The 19,119-nt window shown below is 35.3% G+C and overlaps 1 protein-coding gene across 3 annotated transcripts in view; it reads right to left on the reverse strand.

Moving 5' to 3' along the window:
* The window catches only part of COL24A1 (collagen type XXIV alpha 1 chain), a 364,391-nt gene that overhangs the window by 130,441 nt on the left and 214,831 nt on the right, over positions 1-19,119 (reverse strand). For all 3 annotated transcript variants that reach the window (XM_087866074.1, XM_045801865.2, XM_045801864.2), the window contains exons 29-32: positions 17,408-17,461; positions 17,076-17,120; positions 16,911-16,955; positions 2,426-2,479 (exon numbers count right to left, since the gene is read on the reverse strand). In XM_087866074.1, the coding sequence (XP_087722200.1) occupies positions 2,426-2,479; positions 16,911-16,955; positions 17,076-17,120; positions 17,408-17,461 (198 nt within the window). The remainder of the gene's footprint in view (positions 1-2,425; positions 2,480-16,910; positions 16,956-17,075; positions 17,121-17,407; positions 17,462-19,119) is intronic.

The following is a 19,119-nucleotide window of genomic DNA, read 5'->3' on the forward strand; positions in this document are numbered from 1 at the left end:
AAGGCAGTTTTCAATGTTTAAGGATATCAAAAATATTTATTTGGGTCAGCCAGAAATTTAGGAATCACTTTAATTATGGACAATCTATCTCCTGTTGATTTCATATCTCCTTTTGAATCTTTTATATCTATCCACTTCTTTTCTCTGCTAATCAAAAGCATTCTACCATCCCTTATTTGGTTTACAACAGAAAGCAGTGCTTGTCCACTCTTAGTCCCTTCCATTTTGTTTGAATGATCTCTACAAAACAATAATATGATCGTAAAACTAGCCCTATCTCTTCAATGACATCCCTTTGTTCTTATGATAAAAATACAAATCCTTGGGAATAAGGCCCGCAAAGCTACATGTTTTGTCCCCTGCTTCCTTTTCCATCTTCGTCTTACACTTACTTCCCACCTGACTCCCTGTGCCATTGCCATGCTAGCCTTCTTTTAGATTTTCAAATAAATATGTAGAGCTTCCTCTCAGCTCATGACTTCTCTCTAAAATAACCTCTCCCCATCGTTGCCTAAGCAACTACTATTCATCCTTCAGATCCTAGCTCAAATGCTCCTCCTCTGGAAGACTTTCCTAAGGATAGTTTCTCTGCTATACATTCTTTTAGAAGGCAATTCCTATAGTTCACAGCATTTATCTCAGTTTGTAATTATCCATGTGTCTTTGTAATAATTTAGTTAGTGTATATTTCTATCATTAGACTGAAACCTCCATACTTAACAGTACATTCCAAGTGCAGGTACTTAAATATTTGTTGATTGTATAAATGAATGGCCAACTATCCAAATCCCAGTATTTGCACTGCAATGAGCAAACTAGTTTTGAAACGTGTCTGGGAAAAAGAGACAACTCTGATAGATGCTGACTATAGAAAAGATGTAGTCCTCTCTGTTTTATTATTCTCAAAATATAAATATGTTTCAACATCTCTTCTGTGTCCTTTATTTTACCAATTTACTTCTTTTCTTTTCTATAATTTAACCAGGCAGCTCAAATATATGAAACAAAGCCCATCATACCCATTATAAATTGATTTGTATTTTATTTACCAGCCCCACTGACCCAGTGACCTGAATGTCAATTTTTAGGTGCTGTTAAACTATTTAGTTGTTTATGCCTACAGTAACAAATCTTTTCTTATATAAAGCCTAAGATATTGTCTCTGCTGTTGCCATAGCTCTTTTGACATACTTTACTTAAATGTGTTCCTTACTAAGATTAAATTAGTTTCTATTGTATTTCACTTCATCCAATATTACTGGCTAAATTATTATGTTTTTGGGTATATGACCTTTTGTCAATTCAGTTTAACAAACATACACTAAGTAGATCTAATAAGCCACGCATTATACCAGGAAGGATCACAAAGATGAGAGAAATGGTCTCTCACTTCAAAGAGCTACAAACTTTTTCAAAGAGATATTTAGGTAAATAATGCTAAAGAGAGTTGCATTATTTTTGGTCAAATAAATATTAGGTTTAGGATGGCAAGAGTTATAAAACAGAGAGAGAAACAAGAGGCGTTTAGTTTGATAAAGTCAACACCATATCTAAAATTCTTCATTTGGGAAGAATTATATATACAGCCAAATCTTTGTTTATTGATTGAAGAGTTTATACCATAGGTTAAATATGTAAAGGAGGAAAAGAATACAATTTGGTAGAATAGCTCTTTGTTACATTTTCCACTTGCTACTAGGTAAATGAATTATACAAAGGCCACCTGTAAACCTTTAGGTCAACTGATAGATAAGATCAATCCAGTAGAGTTTGAAAGATTATATTGTATTATAAATCTTACAAGCATGTCACAGCATATTACATCTGATACCATTAAACAGAAGAATGACTTCATAGGCAAGAAAGAATAAGTTGTGAGAAAGTAGGTGTGACAAAAATCTTTCCTTTTCACAATCATTTTCCATGAGAAATTTTATAATTGAATCACATTTATAAAATCGTGATGTAAGTTTTTGCATTATTGATATGCCAGTATTTCTGTCATGTTTGTACACTTAGGTCCATCGGATGTAGAGTCTGGCTTCTTTGTATGGTATTTTATTACAGAGTTGGCCTCAAAAATATGATTTTGTGTGTCTGTGGCAGTATAATATAGTCATTATAAGAACAGCAAGCCATTCACAAAGAAAATTTCTGCAAGTCAATAAAACAGAGCTATCTTTGTTGAAAATAGAAATATGTGAAATTTTAACAGTTCCAGAAAAACAGGACCAAATCTGACTATATACTATATTTAGTACCAGGAAGGTACTAAAAACTATATTCACAGCAAAATATTTTCTGTATAATTAGGTATCTGATAAATGCTGCTTTCAAAAATGTACCAGCCATAGCACAAGAGGGCAATAACAGAAAGGTAAATGTATATTATGAGAAAAACACAATTAGGAAAATAGAAGCTTACTGGTTCTCCTTCAAGTCCTCTGTCTCCTGCACTCCCAGGGGGTCCCTGTAAACCCTGAATAAACAAAGGCAAAATTTGAAGAAAAAGTTATGCTTGAAAATGTTTTACGTTCCTTACCTCAGCATTCCTTTACAATCTTCCTACCTAATTTTTCTGTCTACCTCTATTCTCTCCTTTCTTTTTATGGTAAAATATAAATAACATAAAATATATAATTTTAATAGTGTTTACATGTGAAGTTTTGTGACATTTAGTTCCTTTGCATTGTTGCACTACTATCATCACTATCTATTTTCAGAACTTTTCATCTTTCCGGACCGAAATTCTATACCCATTAAATAACACCCTTTCCCCCCTCCCTGGTTCCCCTGGCAACCACCATTCTGCATTCTGCCTCTAATTTGACAATTCTAGGTGCCCTATATAAGTAGAATTGTACTACATTTGTTCTTTTGTGTCTGGCTTATTTCACATGGCAAAATGACTTCAAGTTTCACCAATATTGGAAAGGAGGAAGATGCAGTGAAGTAGGAGAATCCCAGACTACCCTTGGCCCAAAAATATAACAAGGTAACTATCCTAAATACTGCAGAAATTGACCTGAATGGTGACAGAGCAAACTCCACAACTAAAGGGAGAGAAGAAGCCACATTGAGGGTAGGAAGTACAGAAACATGGTTTAGGGGAAGAGCAAATCCTGACTGCTGTGGAGGGGAAGAAACCATGGCTGTGGAGAAGGGCAAGAGAGAGAAGCACACAGGGGAATGCACAAGGAGAATGTTTCCCCATAGCTACTAGCTTGGAAAATGACAAGGGCTGAATTTTGTGAGTTCTTGCAACCAGTGGGGCTCAAAGCCTAGTTTTAAAGGACAGCAGGATTGGCTGGGATACAGCCCAAAGGGCACTGTGCTGCTCTTGGACAGAAGGCAGGCAAACAACCTGGGAACATACAGCATGGAAACAGCAATCTAAAGAGTGCTTGGGGCACACAGTGGGGAGATTATACACTCTTCTTAGAGCAGATCCCTGAAAGGCAGTGTCCAAGGAGACACCTCACAGTGAAAGCTGGCCAGCACCATTTCCTGTCCCTACCCCTCAGTGTAAATACAGCATCACCTGCGGGAAGCACTGCAGCACTGACACTGGCTGCCTAACTTGTTTATACTAAGCCCCCCCACTCTGCACTCTGGGTGGAACTGCCTTTCTCAGTCACTCTTGCCTTGGTCCCAGCACAGTGGGCCCCTCCCCAAGACCAGCACAAATCCCTGTCCATACCACATTTCCCAACCAGAGTTCTGCAGAGCCTCAGTTATGGAGGAGGTGGTGACAGGTCTTATTTCACAAGCAGACCAGAGCATACCTATTTAAAACTCACCACATTCAGGTGAAGAACCAAACACTGCCCACATAAGACAAGAGGAGCCTCTGCAGATGACTGGCCTGAAGGACAGAGCAGCCAGAACACAATAGCAGAGCACATGCAACACACACTGGAGAAACTCCCTGAAGTATGAGGCCCTGGGCGCTACATGACTTCTTTTTCATAAGGCCATTACTTTCAGGAACAGGAGATATAACTGGTTTTTCTAACACCAAGAAGCAGGCAGAGATTTAGACAAAATGACAAGACATAGACATTTATCCCAAATGAAAGAACAAATAAAGTCCTGGCCAGAGATCTAAGCAAAACATATATAAGTAACATGCCTGGTGGAGAATTTAAAGCAATGATCATAAGGATAGTCACTGGACTTGAGAAAAGAATGGAAGACATCAGTGAGTTACATCAGTAACTCTTATCACAGAGACGAGTTTAAAAAAAAGGATCAATCAGAGATGAAGAGTGCAATAAATGAGATTAGAAACATGCTTGATGCAATGAGTATCAGTTTGGAAGAAGCAGAGGAACAAACTAATGACCTAGAAGACAAAATAATGGAAAGCAGTGAAGCTGAACAAAAGAGAGAAAGAAGAATTATGCAGAACAAGAAAAGAGTTATGGAACTCAGTGACTCCATCAAATGTAATAACATTTGTATTATAGGAGTCCCAGAACAAGAAGAGAGAGAAAATGGGGCAGAACATTTATTTGGAGAAATAATAGCTGAAAATTTCCCTAACCTGGGGAAGGAAACAGACATCCAGATCTAGGAGGCACAGAGAACCCCCATCGAAATCAACAAAAGTAGGCCCACACCAAGACATAGTGTAATTAAATTTGCAAAATTTAGTAACAAAGAAAAAATCTTAAAAGCAGCAAGAGAAAAGAAGTCTAATTTAACCTACAAGGGAAAATCCACAAGGCTAGCAGAAGATTTCTCAACAGAAATTTAGCAAGCCAGAAGGAAATGGTATGATGTATTCAAAGTGCTGAATGGGAAAAATCTGAAGCCAAGAATACTCTATCCAGCAAGGCTATAATTCAGCATACAAGGAGAGATAAAGAATATGCTAGACAAATAAAAATGAAAGGAATTCATGATCACTAAAATAGCCCTGCAAGAAATATTTAAGGGGACTCTGAGTGGAAAGGAAAAACCCAAAGTGACAATATAAAGGCAAGAAACACAAAATCAGTAAAAATGAATATTTTTGTAAAAAACCACTCAAAGAACTCACAAAAAGGATATAAAATATAACAACATATACCTAAAATGTGGGGAGGAGAGGAGAAAAGAATGGGTTCAAACTTAAATTACCATCAATTTAATATAGACTGCTATATGCAGAAGAGGTTATTTACAAACGTAAAGGTAATCATATATCAAAAACCACTAACACACATGCAAAGAACAAAAAGAAAGAAATCCAAATATATCACTATCAATATATCAGCAAATGATGAAAGAGAGAAGGGCAAGAAAGGATCAGAGAAAATCTCCAGAAACAACCACAAGACAAGTAATAAAATGGCAATAAATACATACTTATCAATAATCACCTTGAATGTAAAGGACTAAACAATCAAAGACAGAGTGTCAGAATGGATAAAAAAACAACACCTATCTATATCCTGCCTACGGAGACTCATTTTAGACCTGAAGACACCTGCAGATTGAAAGTGAGGGAAGGAAGAAACATTTATCATGTAAATGGATGTCAAAAGAAAGCCAGAGTAACAATACTTGGACACTACAAGGACAAACTAGACTGTAAGGCAAAGACTGTAACAAGAGACAAGGAAGAACACTATATAATCATAAAGGGGATAATCCAACAAGAAGATATAACGATTGTAAATAGTTATGCACCTAACGCTGGAGCACCAAAATACTTAAGGTAATTAATAACAAAGATAAAGGACTTAATCAATTATAATAGTAACGGACTTTAACACCCCACTTACATCAATGGACAGATGATCTAAACAGAAAAACAACAAGGAAAAAATGGCTTTGAATGACATACAGGAGCAGGTGGATTTAACAGATATATTCAGAATATTCCATCCTAAAACAGCAGAATACATTTCAGGTGTACATGGAACATTCTCCAGAATAGATCACATATTAGGTCACAAAACAGGTCTCCACAAATACAAGAAGACTGAAGTCAGATCATGCACCTTTTCTGACCACAACAAGATGAAACTAGAAGTCAACTACAAGAAAAAATCTGGAAAGATCAAATACATGTAGGTTAAAAAACATGGTACCAAACAATGAATGGGTCAACCAGGGAATAAAAGAAGAAATGAAAAAGTATATGAAAACAAATAAAAATGAAAACAGAATGGTCCCAAACCTTTGGGATGCAGTAAAAGTGGTCCTAAGAGAGAAGTATATAGCAATACAGGCCTACCTCAGGAAGCAAGAAACATTTCAAATAAACAACCTAACCTTACACCTAAAGCAGCTAGGAAAAGAACTACAAACAAAGCCTAAAGCCAGCAGAAGGAAAGCAATAATAAAGATCAGAGTAGAAATAAATGATACAGAAACTAAAAAGACAATAGATTAATGGAACCAGGAGCTGGTTCTTTGAAAAAAATCAATAAAACTGATAAAACCCTAGCCAAACTTACCAAGAAGAAAAGAGAAAGGGGCCAAATAAATAAATGAGAAAGGAGAAATAACAACCAACACCACAGAAATACAAATTATTATAAGAGAGTTTTATGTAAACTATATGCCCACAACCTAAAAAAGTGGATAAATTCATAGAAACAAATAACTATCAAAACTGAAACAGGAAGAAACAGAAAACTTGAACAGACCAATAACCAGCAAAGAAATTGAATCAGTAATCAAAAATCCCCCAAAACTAAAGTCCAGGACCAGATGGCTTCACAGATGAATGCCACCAAACATGTAAAGAAGAGTTAATATCTATTCTTCTCAAACTATTCCAAAAAATAGATAAGGAATGAAAATCTCCAAATCTATTCTATGAGGCCAGCATTACCTTGATACCACAACCAGATAAAGACACTACAGAAAAAGATAATTATAAAGGCCAATATCTCTGATGAACATAGATGCAAAAACCCTCAACATAATACTAGCAAATCAAATCCAACAATACATTTTAAAAATCATTCACCACCATCAAGTGGGATCTATTCCTGTGTTACAAGGGTGGTTCAATATGCATAAATCAATCAATGTGATACATCACATTAATAAAAGAAAGGATAAGAACCAGACGATCAATGCAATAGATGCAGAAAAAGCATTTGACAAGTACAACATCCATTCATGATAAAAACCCTCAACAAAGTAGGTTTAAAGGGAACATACCTCAACATAATAAAGCCATATATAAAAAACTGACAGCTAGTGTCCTCATTGGGGAGACACTGTTCCTCTACAGTCAGGAACAAGACAGGGATGTCCATTCTCACCACTCCTATTCAAAACAGTACAGGAAATCCTAGCCATAGTAGTCAGATACCATAAAGAAATAAAAGGCAACCATATTGGCAAGGAAGAAATCAAACTTTCCACTATCTGCAGTTAACATGATATTATACATAGAAAACACAAAAGACTTCACCAAAAAATGCTAGAACTGACAAATGAGTTCAGTAAAGCCGCAGGACACAAAAATCAACGTACAGAAATCTTTCGCATTTCTATACCCCAATAATGAGGCAGCAGAAAGAGAAATTAAGAAGTCAGTCCTATTTACAATTATACCAAAACCACAAGATACCTAGGAATAAACCTAACAGGAGGTGAAGGACCTGTACTCTGAAAACTATAAAACACTGATGAAAGAAACTGAAGATGACACAAAGAAATGGAACAACATTCCACGCTCATGAATTGGAAGAACAAATATTGTTAAAATGTGAATACCATGCAAAAGCAATCTACATACTTAATACAATCCCATCAACATACCAACAGCATATTTCACAGAGGTAGAACAAACAATCTTAAAATTTGTTCGGAACACAAAAGACCCCAAATAGCCAAAGCAATCTTGAAAAAGAAAAGCAAAGCTGGAGGCATCACAATTCTGGACCCTCAAATTATATTACAAAGCTGTAGTAATCAAAGCAGTATGATACTGACACAAAAATAAACACACAGATCAATAGAACAGAATAGAAAACCCAGAAAGGAACCCATAGCTACACGGTCAATTAATCTTCAACAAAGCAGGAAAGACTATCCAATGAGAAAAAAGATAGTCTCTCCAACAAATGGCATTGGGAAAACTAAATAGCAACAAAAAGAATGAAATGACCGCTTTCTTACATCATACACAAAGATAAATTCAAAATGGATTAAAGACTGAAATAGGAAACCAGGAACCATAAAAATCCTAGAAGAGAACACAGGCAGTAACTTCTTTGACATGGACTATAGTTACATCTTTCTAGATATGTCTCCTGAGGCAAAGGTAACACAAACAAAAATAAACTATCGGGATTTCTTCAAAATAAGAAGCTTCTGCACAGCAAAGGAAACAATCAACAAAACTAAAAGGCAATCTAAGGAATGGGAGAAGGCATTTGTGAATTACTTCTCTGATAAAGGGTTACTGTCCAAAATATATAAAGACCTTATAAAATATATAAAGAACTTATAAAACTCAACACCCCAAATAATCCAGTTAAAAAATGGGCAGAAGTCATGAATAGACATTTTTCTAGGAAGATCTACAGATGGCCAACAGATACATGAAAAGATGCTCAGCATCATTTATCATCAGGGAAATACAAATCAAAACTACAATGAGTTATCACCTCACTCCTGTCAGAATGGTTAAAATCGACAACACAGGAAACAAGGCGTTGGTGAGGATATGGAGAAAGGGGATCCCTCTTACACTATTTGTGGGAATGCAAACTGGTGCAGCCACTCTGAAAAGCATTATGGAGATTCCTCAAAAAGTTAAAAATAGAACTACCCTTTGGGCGCCTGGGTGGCACAGCGGTTAAGCGTCTGCCTTCGGCTCAGGGCGTGATCCTGGTGTTCTGGGATCGAGCCCCGCATCAGGCTCCTCTGCTATGAGCCTGCTTCTTCCTCTCCCACTCCCCCTGCTTGTGTTCCCTCTCTCGCTGGCTGTCTCTCTCTCTGTCGAATAAATAAATAAATAAAATCTTTAAAAAATTAAAAAAAAAAAAATAGAACTACCCTTTGAACCAGGAATCACACTACTAGGTATTTACCCAAAGAATACAAAAATACTAATTCAAAGTGTACATACACCCCAATGTTTATAACAGCATTATCCATAATAGCCAAGATATGGAATCAGCCCAAGAATCCATTGACTGATAAATGGATAAAGAAGATGTGGTATACACACACACACACACACACACACACACACACAGAGAGGAATATTACTCAGCCATAAAAAAGAATGGAATCTTGCCATTTGCAATGACATGGATAGAGTTAGAGGGTATTATGCTAAGCGAAATAAGACAGTCAGAGAAAGACAAATACCATATGATTTCAGTCACATGTGGAATCTAAGAAACAAAACAAATAAGCGAAGGGGGGAAAAAAAGGAGAGAGAGAGCCAAACCAAAAAAGAGACTCTTAACTATAGAGAACAAATTGATGATTACCAGAAAGGAGGTGGGGGGAGTATGGGTTAAATAGGTGATGGGGATTAAGGAGTGCACTTGTGATGGGCACCTTGTAATGTATGGAAGTTTTGAATCACTAAACTGTACATCTGAAACTAATATTAAACTGTATGTTAATTGGAATTTAAATAAAACTTTAAAAAACTTTCTTCAGTTTTAAAGTTGTATTCAACTTTTTTCATACAATATTCCATTGTATGTATATACTATATTTTGTATATCCATTCATCCATCACTGGACACTTGGGTTTTCTACCTTTTGGCTATTGTGAATACTGTGCCTATAAACACTAAAAAAATTTTAGTTTCTAAGTCTCTGCTTTCAATTCTTTGGGGTATAAATCTGAGGTGGAATTGATAAATTACATAGTAATACTCTGTTGAACTGTTTGAGGAACCACCAAACTGTTTTCCATAGCAACCTCACCATTTTACATCCCACCAGCAATGTACAAGAGCTCCCATTTTTCTACATCTTTGCCAACACTAGTTACTTTCCTTGTATACGTGTGTTTTGTTTTGTTTTTCTGTAATAATAGCTGTCCTTATGGGTAAGAAGTGGCATCTCATTGTGGTTTTGATTCTCATTTCTCTAATGTCTAGTGATATGGAGCATCTTTTCATGTGCTTATTGGCCATTTGTATATCTTCTTTGGAGAAATGTCTATTCGAGTTCTTTTGCTAATCTTTTTCATCAAGTTGTCTTTTCTGTTGTTGTTGAGTAGAAGTTCCTTGTATCTCTCTATATTCCCATACTTAATCCCCATTCATATACAGAGACAATTATCCAGAATTATTTTAAATTTAGATTTTTTTACCTTTGATATTGATATAAAAATGGTTTCCTTCTCCAAAAATAATAACTTGTGATTTGTTAAGTAAGTATAACTTATGTCCTTAAAACCTGGTAAGGCACAGGAGTCTCAGAACCTAGTTGACCAGAAATGACTAAATTGAACTCTCTAACATCCTTTATTTTCCCCTATTTTTATACCATGCCATCTATGGTACCATTAAATTGAATCTTAGAAGTGAGGGTATATTCTAAAATGGTATATAAAACTAAATCAAATTCCAGGTCCTCTTTGATTCTCCCATTTAAAGATTTACTTAGCATGTACCGTGTGCCAGACACTGATGACTATTAATGATATAGAAAATACTGCCCTTCGCTATTTGCAATTTGCCTGTTCTGTATTATTGACCTTGAGAAGGTTGGCAAATATACAATGGATCACAACCACCATTTTATATTAAAACTAAAAGCTAAGAAAAATATGATATTAAATTGGAAGTAAAGATATTCAAAATTCCTAGCAAAATAAAACTTTCTAAGTTATAGCCGTTAATGCTATATTTAGTTGTGTATAGTTCCCTGGTTAAGGAAAGGAAGATATGTAAAATCACGGACTCACATCTGACTAAGGCCTTGTTTCAGTCATGAAAATTATATGCTATCCATTCACTCCAGGCTCCAATGTTAAGAGACAGGATCAATATAAGGGTTCCCTTTGTACCTGACATACCAACTGAAACATACAGCAAAAGTTCAGAACCTTGAATAATGTCTGCCCGATCTGCTTTGTAAAGTGTACATGTACACAATGTCAAGCTTGATATATACTTTTAATGATGTTAATGGTGCATAAAAGCTGTTTGGCTAAGTTATGAAATGATCTAAATGGAGCTACTTAGTTTTATTAGAGACAAAGAAATAAAGCACAAGCTGTTACAAAATAAAAATCCCCTTTAAAGCTTTTCAGATAGTACTGAAAATATATTCTTTGTAGTAGAACTTCTTGCTCCATGACTTCAACCCAGCAATTATGATAATGATGACTGGGAGAATAATGATTACTGTGGTTACTATGTATTCAGAGCCTATGCCAAACACATAATGAACATCATTTGATATAGTCATAAAAAGTATCTCATTTTATTTTAATTTTTTTAAAGATTTATTTATTTGAGAGACTGTGTGCGTGTGCGCATGAGTGTGGGGTGGGTGGGGAGGGGGAGAGGGAGAGAGAAATCCAAGCAGACTCTGTGCTGAGCATGGAGCCCAACACAGGGCTTGATCTTACGACCCTGAGATCAGACCTGAGCTGAAACCAAGAGTCAGGTGCTTAACCAACTGCACCACCTACACTCCTTAAAAGGTATTTCATTTTAAAGATAGGAAAACTGAGGCTCAGAGAGGTTAAATAATTTGTATGAAGTCAAAACAGCTAGTAAGTGGCAGAACGAGTATTTGACTTCCAATGTCTGATTCCAATGCCATGCTCATGCACTAAACTGTACTCCATTCTACTGATTTCAACAAGAAATCAAACATTCAATGCCTCTTCCATTTATAGTAAATACATGCATAATCTTCATAGCCTTTTTATGGAATAAGCAAGGGACCATGTAAATGTTTTTTCAATATAGGATTATGAAAACTGTATGCCTCATTATCTGAAAAAAGAGAAAGTTAATACTATATACTTTTTATATTGTAAGGGTTATGAAATAAATGTTTCTTAAGTATTCTGAGTTACTCCAGAGAAAATTATTTAAAGAAGAACTGTTAAGAGTTTCCACTTCCAATATTGGTCAAGTAGCTCCTATCAAAACCACCTATATAGGGATAACTATAAACCCAGGACAAAATATTTTTTTAAAAATCTGAAAACACTGAAGAAAGACCAAAAATACATAAAAAGCAGAGTGGAAGAGGTCTACATGTAGAAGAAAGGAATGGCACTGAGTGTCTGATTTTTTATTTTAAATGTGGCTTTTAGCCAGAATGTAAGCTATGTAGGATGATTAAGAAAAAAGAAGGATAGAAACCTGCAGTCTTATTGGCATGGAGAACCAGAGGATAGAATGTGGAATGATCACAGCTGCTGGGAAGTGATGGAAGAGAAAGCGAGAGGTGGAATCTCAAATTCTGAGTGTAAACTCTGTTTAAATCTCTTGCTGATATTTGAAATATGTATTGATATGGTAGACACCAAGCATCCTAACATGGCTTAGAAGAACTGGACAAAGATTTCAGCGGCCATCCATCACAGAGGAGAGAGAGTTTGAAGTTTGAAAGCAGCCAAGTTAATGATTTGCCAAATCAAAAACCAAAATGAAACAAAAAATACTCTTTAAAGAAATATAACAGAATTTGGAGTCTCTACAATGAATCACTTAAAATGTTCAAGATACAGGGGTGCGTGGGTGGCTTAGTCAGTTAAGCATCTGACTCCTGATCTCAGCTTAGGTCTTGATCTCAGGGTTGAGTTCAAGCCCCTTGTTGGGTTCCATGCTGGGCATAGAGCCTCTTTAAGGAAAAAAAAAAAAGTCACTACATCAAAAACTAATGATGTACTATACGTTGGCTAATTGAACATAATAAAAAAATGTCCAAGATATAATTCAAAATTACTGGACAGGAAAATTTTCCCATATGCACAGGAAAAGGCAATTAATGGAGACCAAACTCAAGATTACCCAGGTATTAGAATTATTACATAAGGATATTAAAGTAACTATTATAAATATGCTCAGTAATGTAAATAAAAATACACTTATGATGAATAGACAAATAGGAAATCTCAGAAGAACATCTATAAAAATGGAAATTATAGAACTGAAAATTAAATATCTAAAATAAAACTTTAAAATTCCACATCATAAATAAAATTTCAATGAATGGGCTTAAAAAGCGAATGAAGGTAGAATTATGTTATCCAATTAAAAAAAGAAAATAGGAAAAAGAAAGATTAAAACAGGAATGAGTAAAGTCTCAGGGACCTTAGGGATGATACCAAATGTTTAATACACATTTAATTGGAATCCAAGAAGGAGAGAGAAGACAGAATAGGAAAAAAACTGAAATTAACAAAGTTGAAAAATTTCCAAATTTAGTGAAAACAGAAAGTTACACACAAAAGAAGCTTAGCAAATCTCAAGGTGAATAAATGCAAAGAAAATCCATTTAGGCACATCATAGTCAAACTACTAAAAGCCAAAAGTAAAGAGAGAATCTTGAAAGCATCCAGAGAAAAATGATACATTACATGCAGGGGGAATAATGATACAGATAAATGTGGACTTCTCCCTGGAAATAATTGAGGCCAAAAGAAAATGACATGTCATCTTTATAGTGCTGAATGCAAACAAATAAAAGAAGACCTTGTCAGCCCAGAATTCTATATCCAGTGGAAAAATATGATTTTCTCATCTGTGGAATTTCAGAAACAAAACAAACAAGAAGAGTGGGGAAAAAAAGAAAGAGAGAGGGGCAAATCAAGAAACAGACTCTTAACTATACAGAACAAACTGATGGTTACCAGAAGCATGGTAGGTGGGGGGATGGGTTAAACAGGTGATGGTGATTAAGGAGTGTACTTGTTGTGATGAGCACCAGGTGTTGTATGGAAGTGTTAAGTTACTATACTGTATACCTGAAACTGATATAATACTGTATGTTAACTAACTGGAATTAAAAACTTTAAAAAAGAATTCATGTAAAAGAAAAAAATGAAAGTGAAATTAAGACATTTTTACAAATACTAAGAATTCATGACTGGCAAAATTTGACTATAAGGAATCTGAAGGAAGTCCTATAGGCTTCAGGGAAATGAGACCATTTGGAAATGCAGATCTACAGAAAAGAATGGAGAATATCAGGAAAAGTGAATGCATGGATAAATTAAAAAACACTACTTTCCCCCTAAATACCCTAAAACACATATTTCACTTATATTAAAAACAAAAATACTTTATTTATATTAAGGCAAAATTTTAACTTTGCAAAATGGGTTTATAACACAGTTTTAATACATAAAAACAATTATAGCATAAACAACAGGATGTCGGTGGTAAATGGGTTTATATGGTTGCAATTTTCTTACAATTATGTTAAGTATTACTATATTAACCCTAAGTAGACTATGGAAAGTTAGGTTGTATACTGTAATCCCTGAACCAGCAGCTGGCAAACTACAGCCTGGGGGTCAAATCTGGACCAGCACTTGTTTTTACAGAAAATGTTTACTGAATCCTGACCTAGAATAACCACTTGAAAATAATAGTTCAAAGAAGTATAGCTAAAAAGCCAATATTCTAAACTAAAATGGAGTGCTCAACGCCAAAAGAAGGCACTAAACAACAGTACCACCACAAGGGAAGAACAATCATAAAATGGTTGACCAAAGTGCAACTAAATTGATGATTACATTAAATGGAAATGTACCGAACACTAAAAGGTAGAGATTTTCAGAATGAATAAAAAAGAAAGACCCAATTACAAGACACTCGCTTTAAATACCAAAACGCAGTTGTGTTGAAAGTAAATGAATGGAAAAGACAGGCCATACAAACTGCAAGCATAAGTAGGCTGGAGAGACTTATTAATCAAAAAAAGCCAATTTAAAAAACAAACAGTATTATCAGGAATAAAAAGTATTACCAGAGATATAGAGGAATATTTTGTAAAAGTAAAAGGGGGGTCAGTTCATCAGGAAGACATAATAATCCTAAATGTGAAATCTCTAAAAATTGCATTTGAAAATAAACAAATTTAACACCATTAACTCATCAACTGAAAGAATATCTAGATCTAAAAAATCAATAATAGTTACAGATTTTATAAGATTTAGAAATCTAAAAACAGTTACCCAGGTTTTTTCACCTTAATAATACCATGGATCACGGCCTTTCCTCTTGAGTCAGATCTACATGTAGATGGAAGGCAAGTGTAGGAAACAGAGTTGGCCCATAGACAGATGTATTTCTCCTAGTTATCTCAACAAGCAACATGTTACCATTTTTTATTTAATACCTGGCTTTAGAATTATGACAATTGAGAGATGTCTCTTCACTTTACACCCAAGGAAAATATCATCCGGAGAGCTAACCAATTTAATCAAACTATACAGCTAGTAGGAGCATGTACTGGAGCAAAGGTCAGTCTGACCTTCAACATATCTTTCCATTATATAGCACTGCCTGCTTCTCAGACAGTTGCATAAATGACTAGAGACATTGTGGAGGATCAAACAAATCTTCAGGGCTGCCTGGATTCTTGGATTGATTGATCCTAGCTTCCCTAAGATGGCAAAAGTCTATTTCAGTTCAACCAAGAAGAAGGAGACAATGTAGGTATAGAGCTATGTAAACCTCAACAACTACTATAAACTCATGATTTAATGTCCAACCCATGTCATCCACTAAAGTAACTTTACTCAATTGCCACATATTTTAAGCTTTGTATACAGTGTGGCGAAGTGGAAAGAATCTACAGAAACACCATTGGCATCAATATAACAGAAACCCAGATGATGAATATTAATATTCAAAGAATGTCCTTTGGGATGACTTCAATGGATAACACTCACACACAAATCCTTTCCTTGGATACAGTCATTTTTCTCCTTTAGGTCTCTGCTATTTTACATTTGACCACTGTTAAATACAATGTCATTATGGGAAACAGCAGGCAGGGGGCAGCAGATTTCAAAGAGGAACAAGTAAATGCAGTGACATTAGTGACAACCACGGTAGCAGAAAAAAACATTTCTCTTATCCTTTTCTGACTCTTCAGTTGCCATGTATTTAAATTATTATCTAATTTTATAACTTTAAATTGTGTATAGATATGTATATGATAAAGCAAGGTGTCATTACAAATTAAAATTATGATTCTAAATAAAAACAGAAATATATGAAATGTACGAAAGCTCATACAATTAACATTATGTCCTCAAAATTTTATATGTATGTACTAGCATAGATATGTGTGCGTGTGTACATGTGCATATGTGTATCCTTCTGCTTTTGTTTTTCATATTTCTCCCCTTCATTAGTGAATGAAGACATGTGATCCTCTTTAGCTGACAAACTTGTGCTTGTTTCTGTGCTATGACCATAAAAAAGAACTTACTGCCACTCAGGGAAAAAAAAAACTGTATACTTCTGAAAAGATTTTTTGATGGCAGGAAAATATCTAGCATTGTATGGTATTAAAAACTCTTAGAGCAGTGGCATGGCAAAGCACGGTGACACACATAGCTCCAAGCTCCAAGGGTCTAAAGAACACTCAAACAGAATTAAAATGAAAGTTGGTAAGAAGCCTCAAAGAACTTTCTTGTTATTTTAGCTTTATTCATATTATATTACATTTATATAATATCGCACTATTTTATTTTGAAATGGATTTCATAGAAAAATTAATCCTACCTAGGGAGGAGTGTAACAGTTATCACCACCAGTTTATAACTGGTAGCACTAAGGCCTGGAATGAGCAAGCAGCTTGCACAAATAACACATCTACCTAATGACTGAAGGAGGAAAAGAACTGGTATTCTCTTAGTCTAACGTGCTGATAATAACAATAGTTGCACCAGAGAATAAAATGAACAAAATTTATTCATGGCTTAATTATTCTTTATTACTTACTGGTTTCCCTTGAACTCCTCTCTCTCCAGGGTTTCCAGTCTTACCCTACATAAGGAAGAAAATGTTTGGGTCACATAGCTCCCTCACCAGATATTAAACACATACCAAGAAAAACAGGGAAAATTTTATATATTTATCTTTAATATGAAATGTTTTAGTACTTACAATAAGACCATAAGGCCCTCTTTTTCCTTGATCTCCTTTTTCACCCTAACAAAGTATTAATACCAGAGGAATTAATATGAATGAGAATTATGGTCTTACACATGCTAGCATACACTCACATACAAGAAAATAGGACATCAAATATATAATTCAATATTTAAAAGAAAATATTTCTCTGTGTGTAGTAAAAACTTTATGTATGTTTCATACTTACACTAAGAGAAAATTTAGAACAATACTTTTGTAAGGAAATACAACAGTTTTAAGTCAGGTAGAACACACATGGGCTCAAAAACTTAATTATATATAAAATGAAAAAAATCAGTGTTTACCTTGGCACCTTGTATACCTTGTTCCCCTGAGAGACCATCTGGTCCTCTTGGTCCCTAGGGATGGAAAAAAAGTCCTATTGTTAATTTGAAATATTATTTTTTTTTTTACTATTATGCATCCTTACAAACGAACGCACTGTGTTCTTCTTGACAAATTCCTTCTGCGTGTTTCTGTACCATGACCACAGAAAAGAATACAGCTAGGTATATGGATGAACCTATTTGTATGGGATAATCAAGCCAGTGTTTTCAAGATTTATTGCCAAATAATAAATCAGGTGACCACAAAAACAGTTGATTCAGTTGTTGAGGTGGTTATAATATAGGTTTGTTATTTGAATATTTTATTCACCTTACTTACTCAGAGCCATCCACAACTTATTCCAAGAACAACTCCACATTAACTTAAAAGTGGCTGGCTTGTCTGTTCAACAGTCTTCTTAAGGTTTCTGTTTTTGGAATGGCACTCTTTTCTTTATTAGAGAATGAGCGCTGACCTCATTGTACTCACTATTCACCTGCTTGACAACAGTTACTGGAAAGTGGCAAGGGCACAGAAAAGGGACAGAAAACACTGCTGGGAATCTTCATGTAAATGTAAAACTTCTCAGCTAAGTTGCTATCAATATTCAGTCATTAGTTGTGAAGAACTCCTAGTTGCAAAAATTACTCTGTAATAAAATGACGGTATATGTCTCCATGCCTAAATTATAACAATCCTTGGAATATCTTAAAGTCCCTTTCAAAGGAATTAATTCAGTTCTACAACACTGACAATGTCTACTGTGGAAAAGGTACTGCGTTAAGTGTTACGGAGATACACAATTGTAAGAAAGTTTCTCCTTCATGAAGCTTAAAGAATGGTAAGGTAAATTATACAAATGATGATTATATAGGGAGAGATAAGGCATTTTAAGGGCTAAAAGGATTCAAAGGAGGGAGAGAACTTGCACAGGTTTGTATAAGGAATAAAGATATCCCTTTGACAGCTGGAGAGCATACTCTGAAAGGAACTCTGGACAGAGGGATAAGATGAGAAAAGGGTACAGAGGCAGGAAAGACACCCAAGAATGAAAAAAGTAGTCTGTTTAGCTGATCTATTGACTACAAGTAGTATTTCTTCGTATTTCTATACTAAGTATTTTCTATACTAAGAAATAATTGTGGAAAGACTGGGACTTAAAAGGTGAAAGACTGGAGTTTATATTTAAACCAATAGGCAATGAAAAGGCACTGAAGACTTTTTTTTTTTTTTAAGATTTTATTTATTTATTTGAGAGAGAGAGCATGCACACACAAGCATGGGGAGGGGCAGAGGGAAAGGGAGAAGCAGACTCCCTGCTGAGCAGGGAGCCAGATTCAGGGCTTGATCCCAGGACTCAGGTATCATGACCTGAGCCAAAGGCAGATGCTTAATCAACCGAGCCACGCAAGCACCCCAAGAAGGCACTGAAGATTTCTATACAGATGGTGATACAAATTTCCCAATACAACATGCTGATTTGAAGGAATCCCCTAGGCTCCTTCTTTTTTATCCCATCTGAGGTCAGCTTGGTTTAGCTTTATGTTCTTAAAAAACTGCTTACTGTAATAGGACTCTCTTCCTGGGTACTGTTAGGGTACTGCATTCCCTGATCCTTTTAGGCATATTCAGGGGATTAGAGAGAAGGCTCACACTCCATGAGGATCGACAGCCCCACTGGTCATACTAA

Source organism: Ursus americanus, chromosome 12 (genome assembly GCF_024610735.1).
Source record: "Ursus americanus isolate L20-20 chromosome 12, mUrsAme1.1.p, whole genome shotgun sequence".
Classification (NCBI taxonomy): Eukaryota; Metazoa; Chordata; class Mammalia; order Carnivora; family Ursidae; genus Ursus; species Ursus americanus.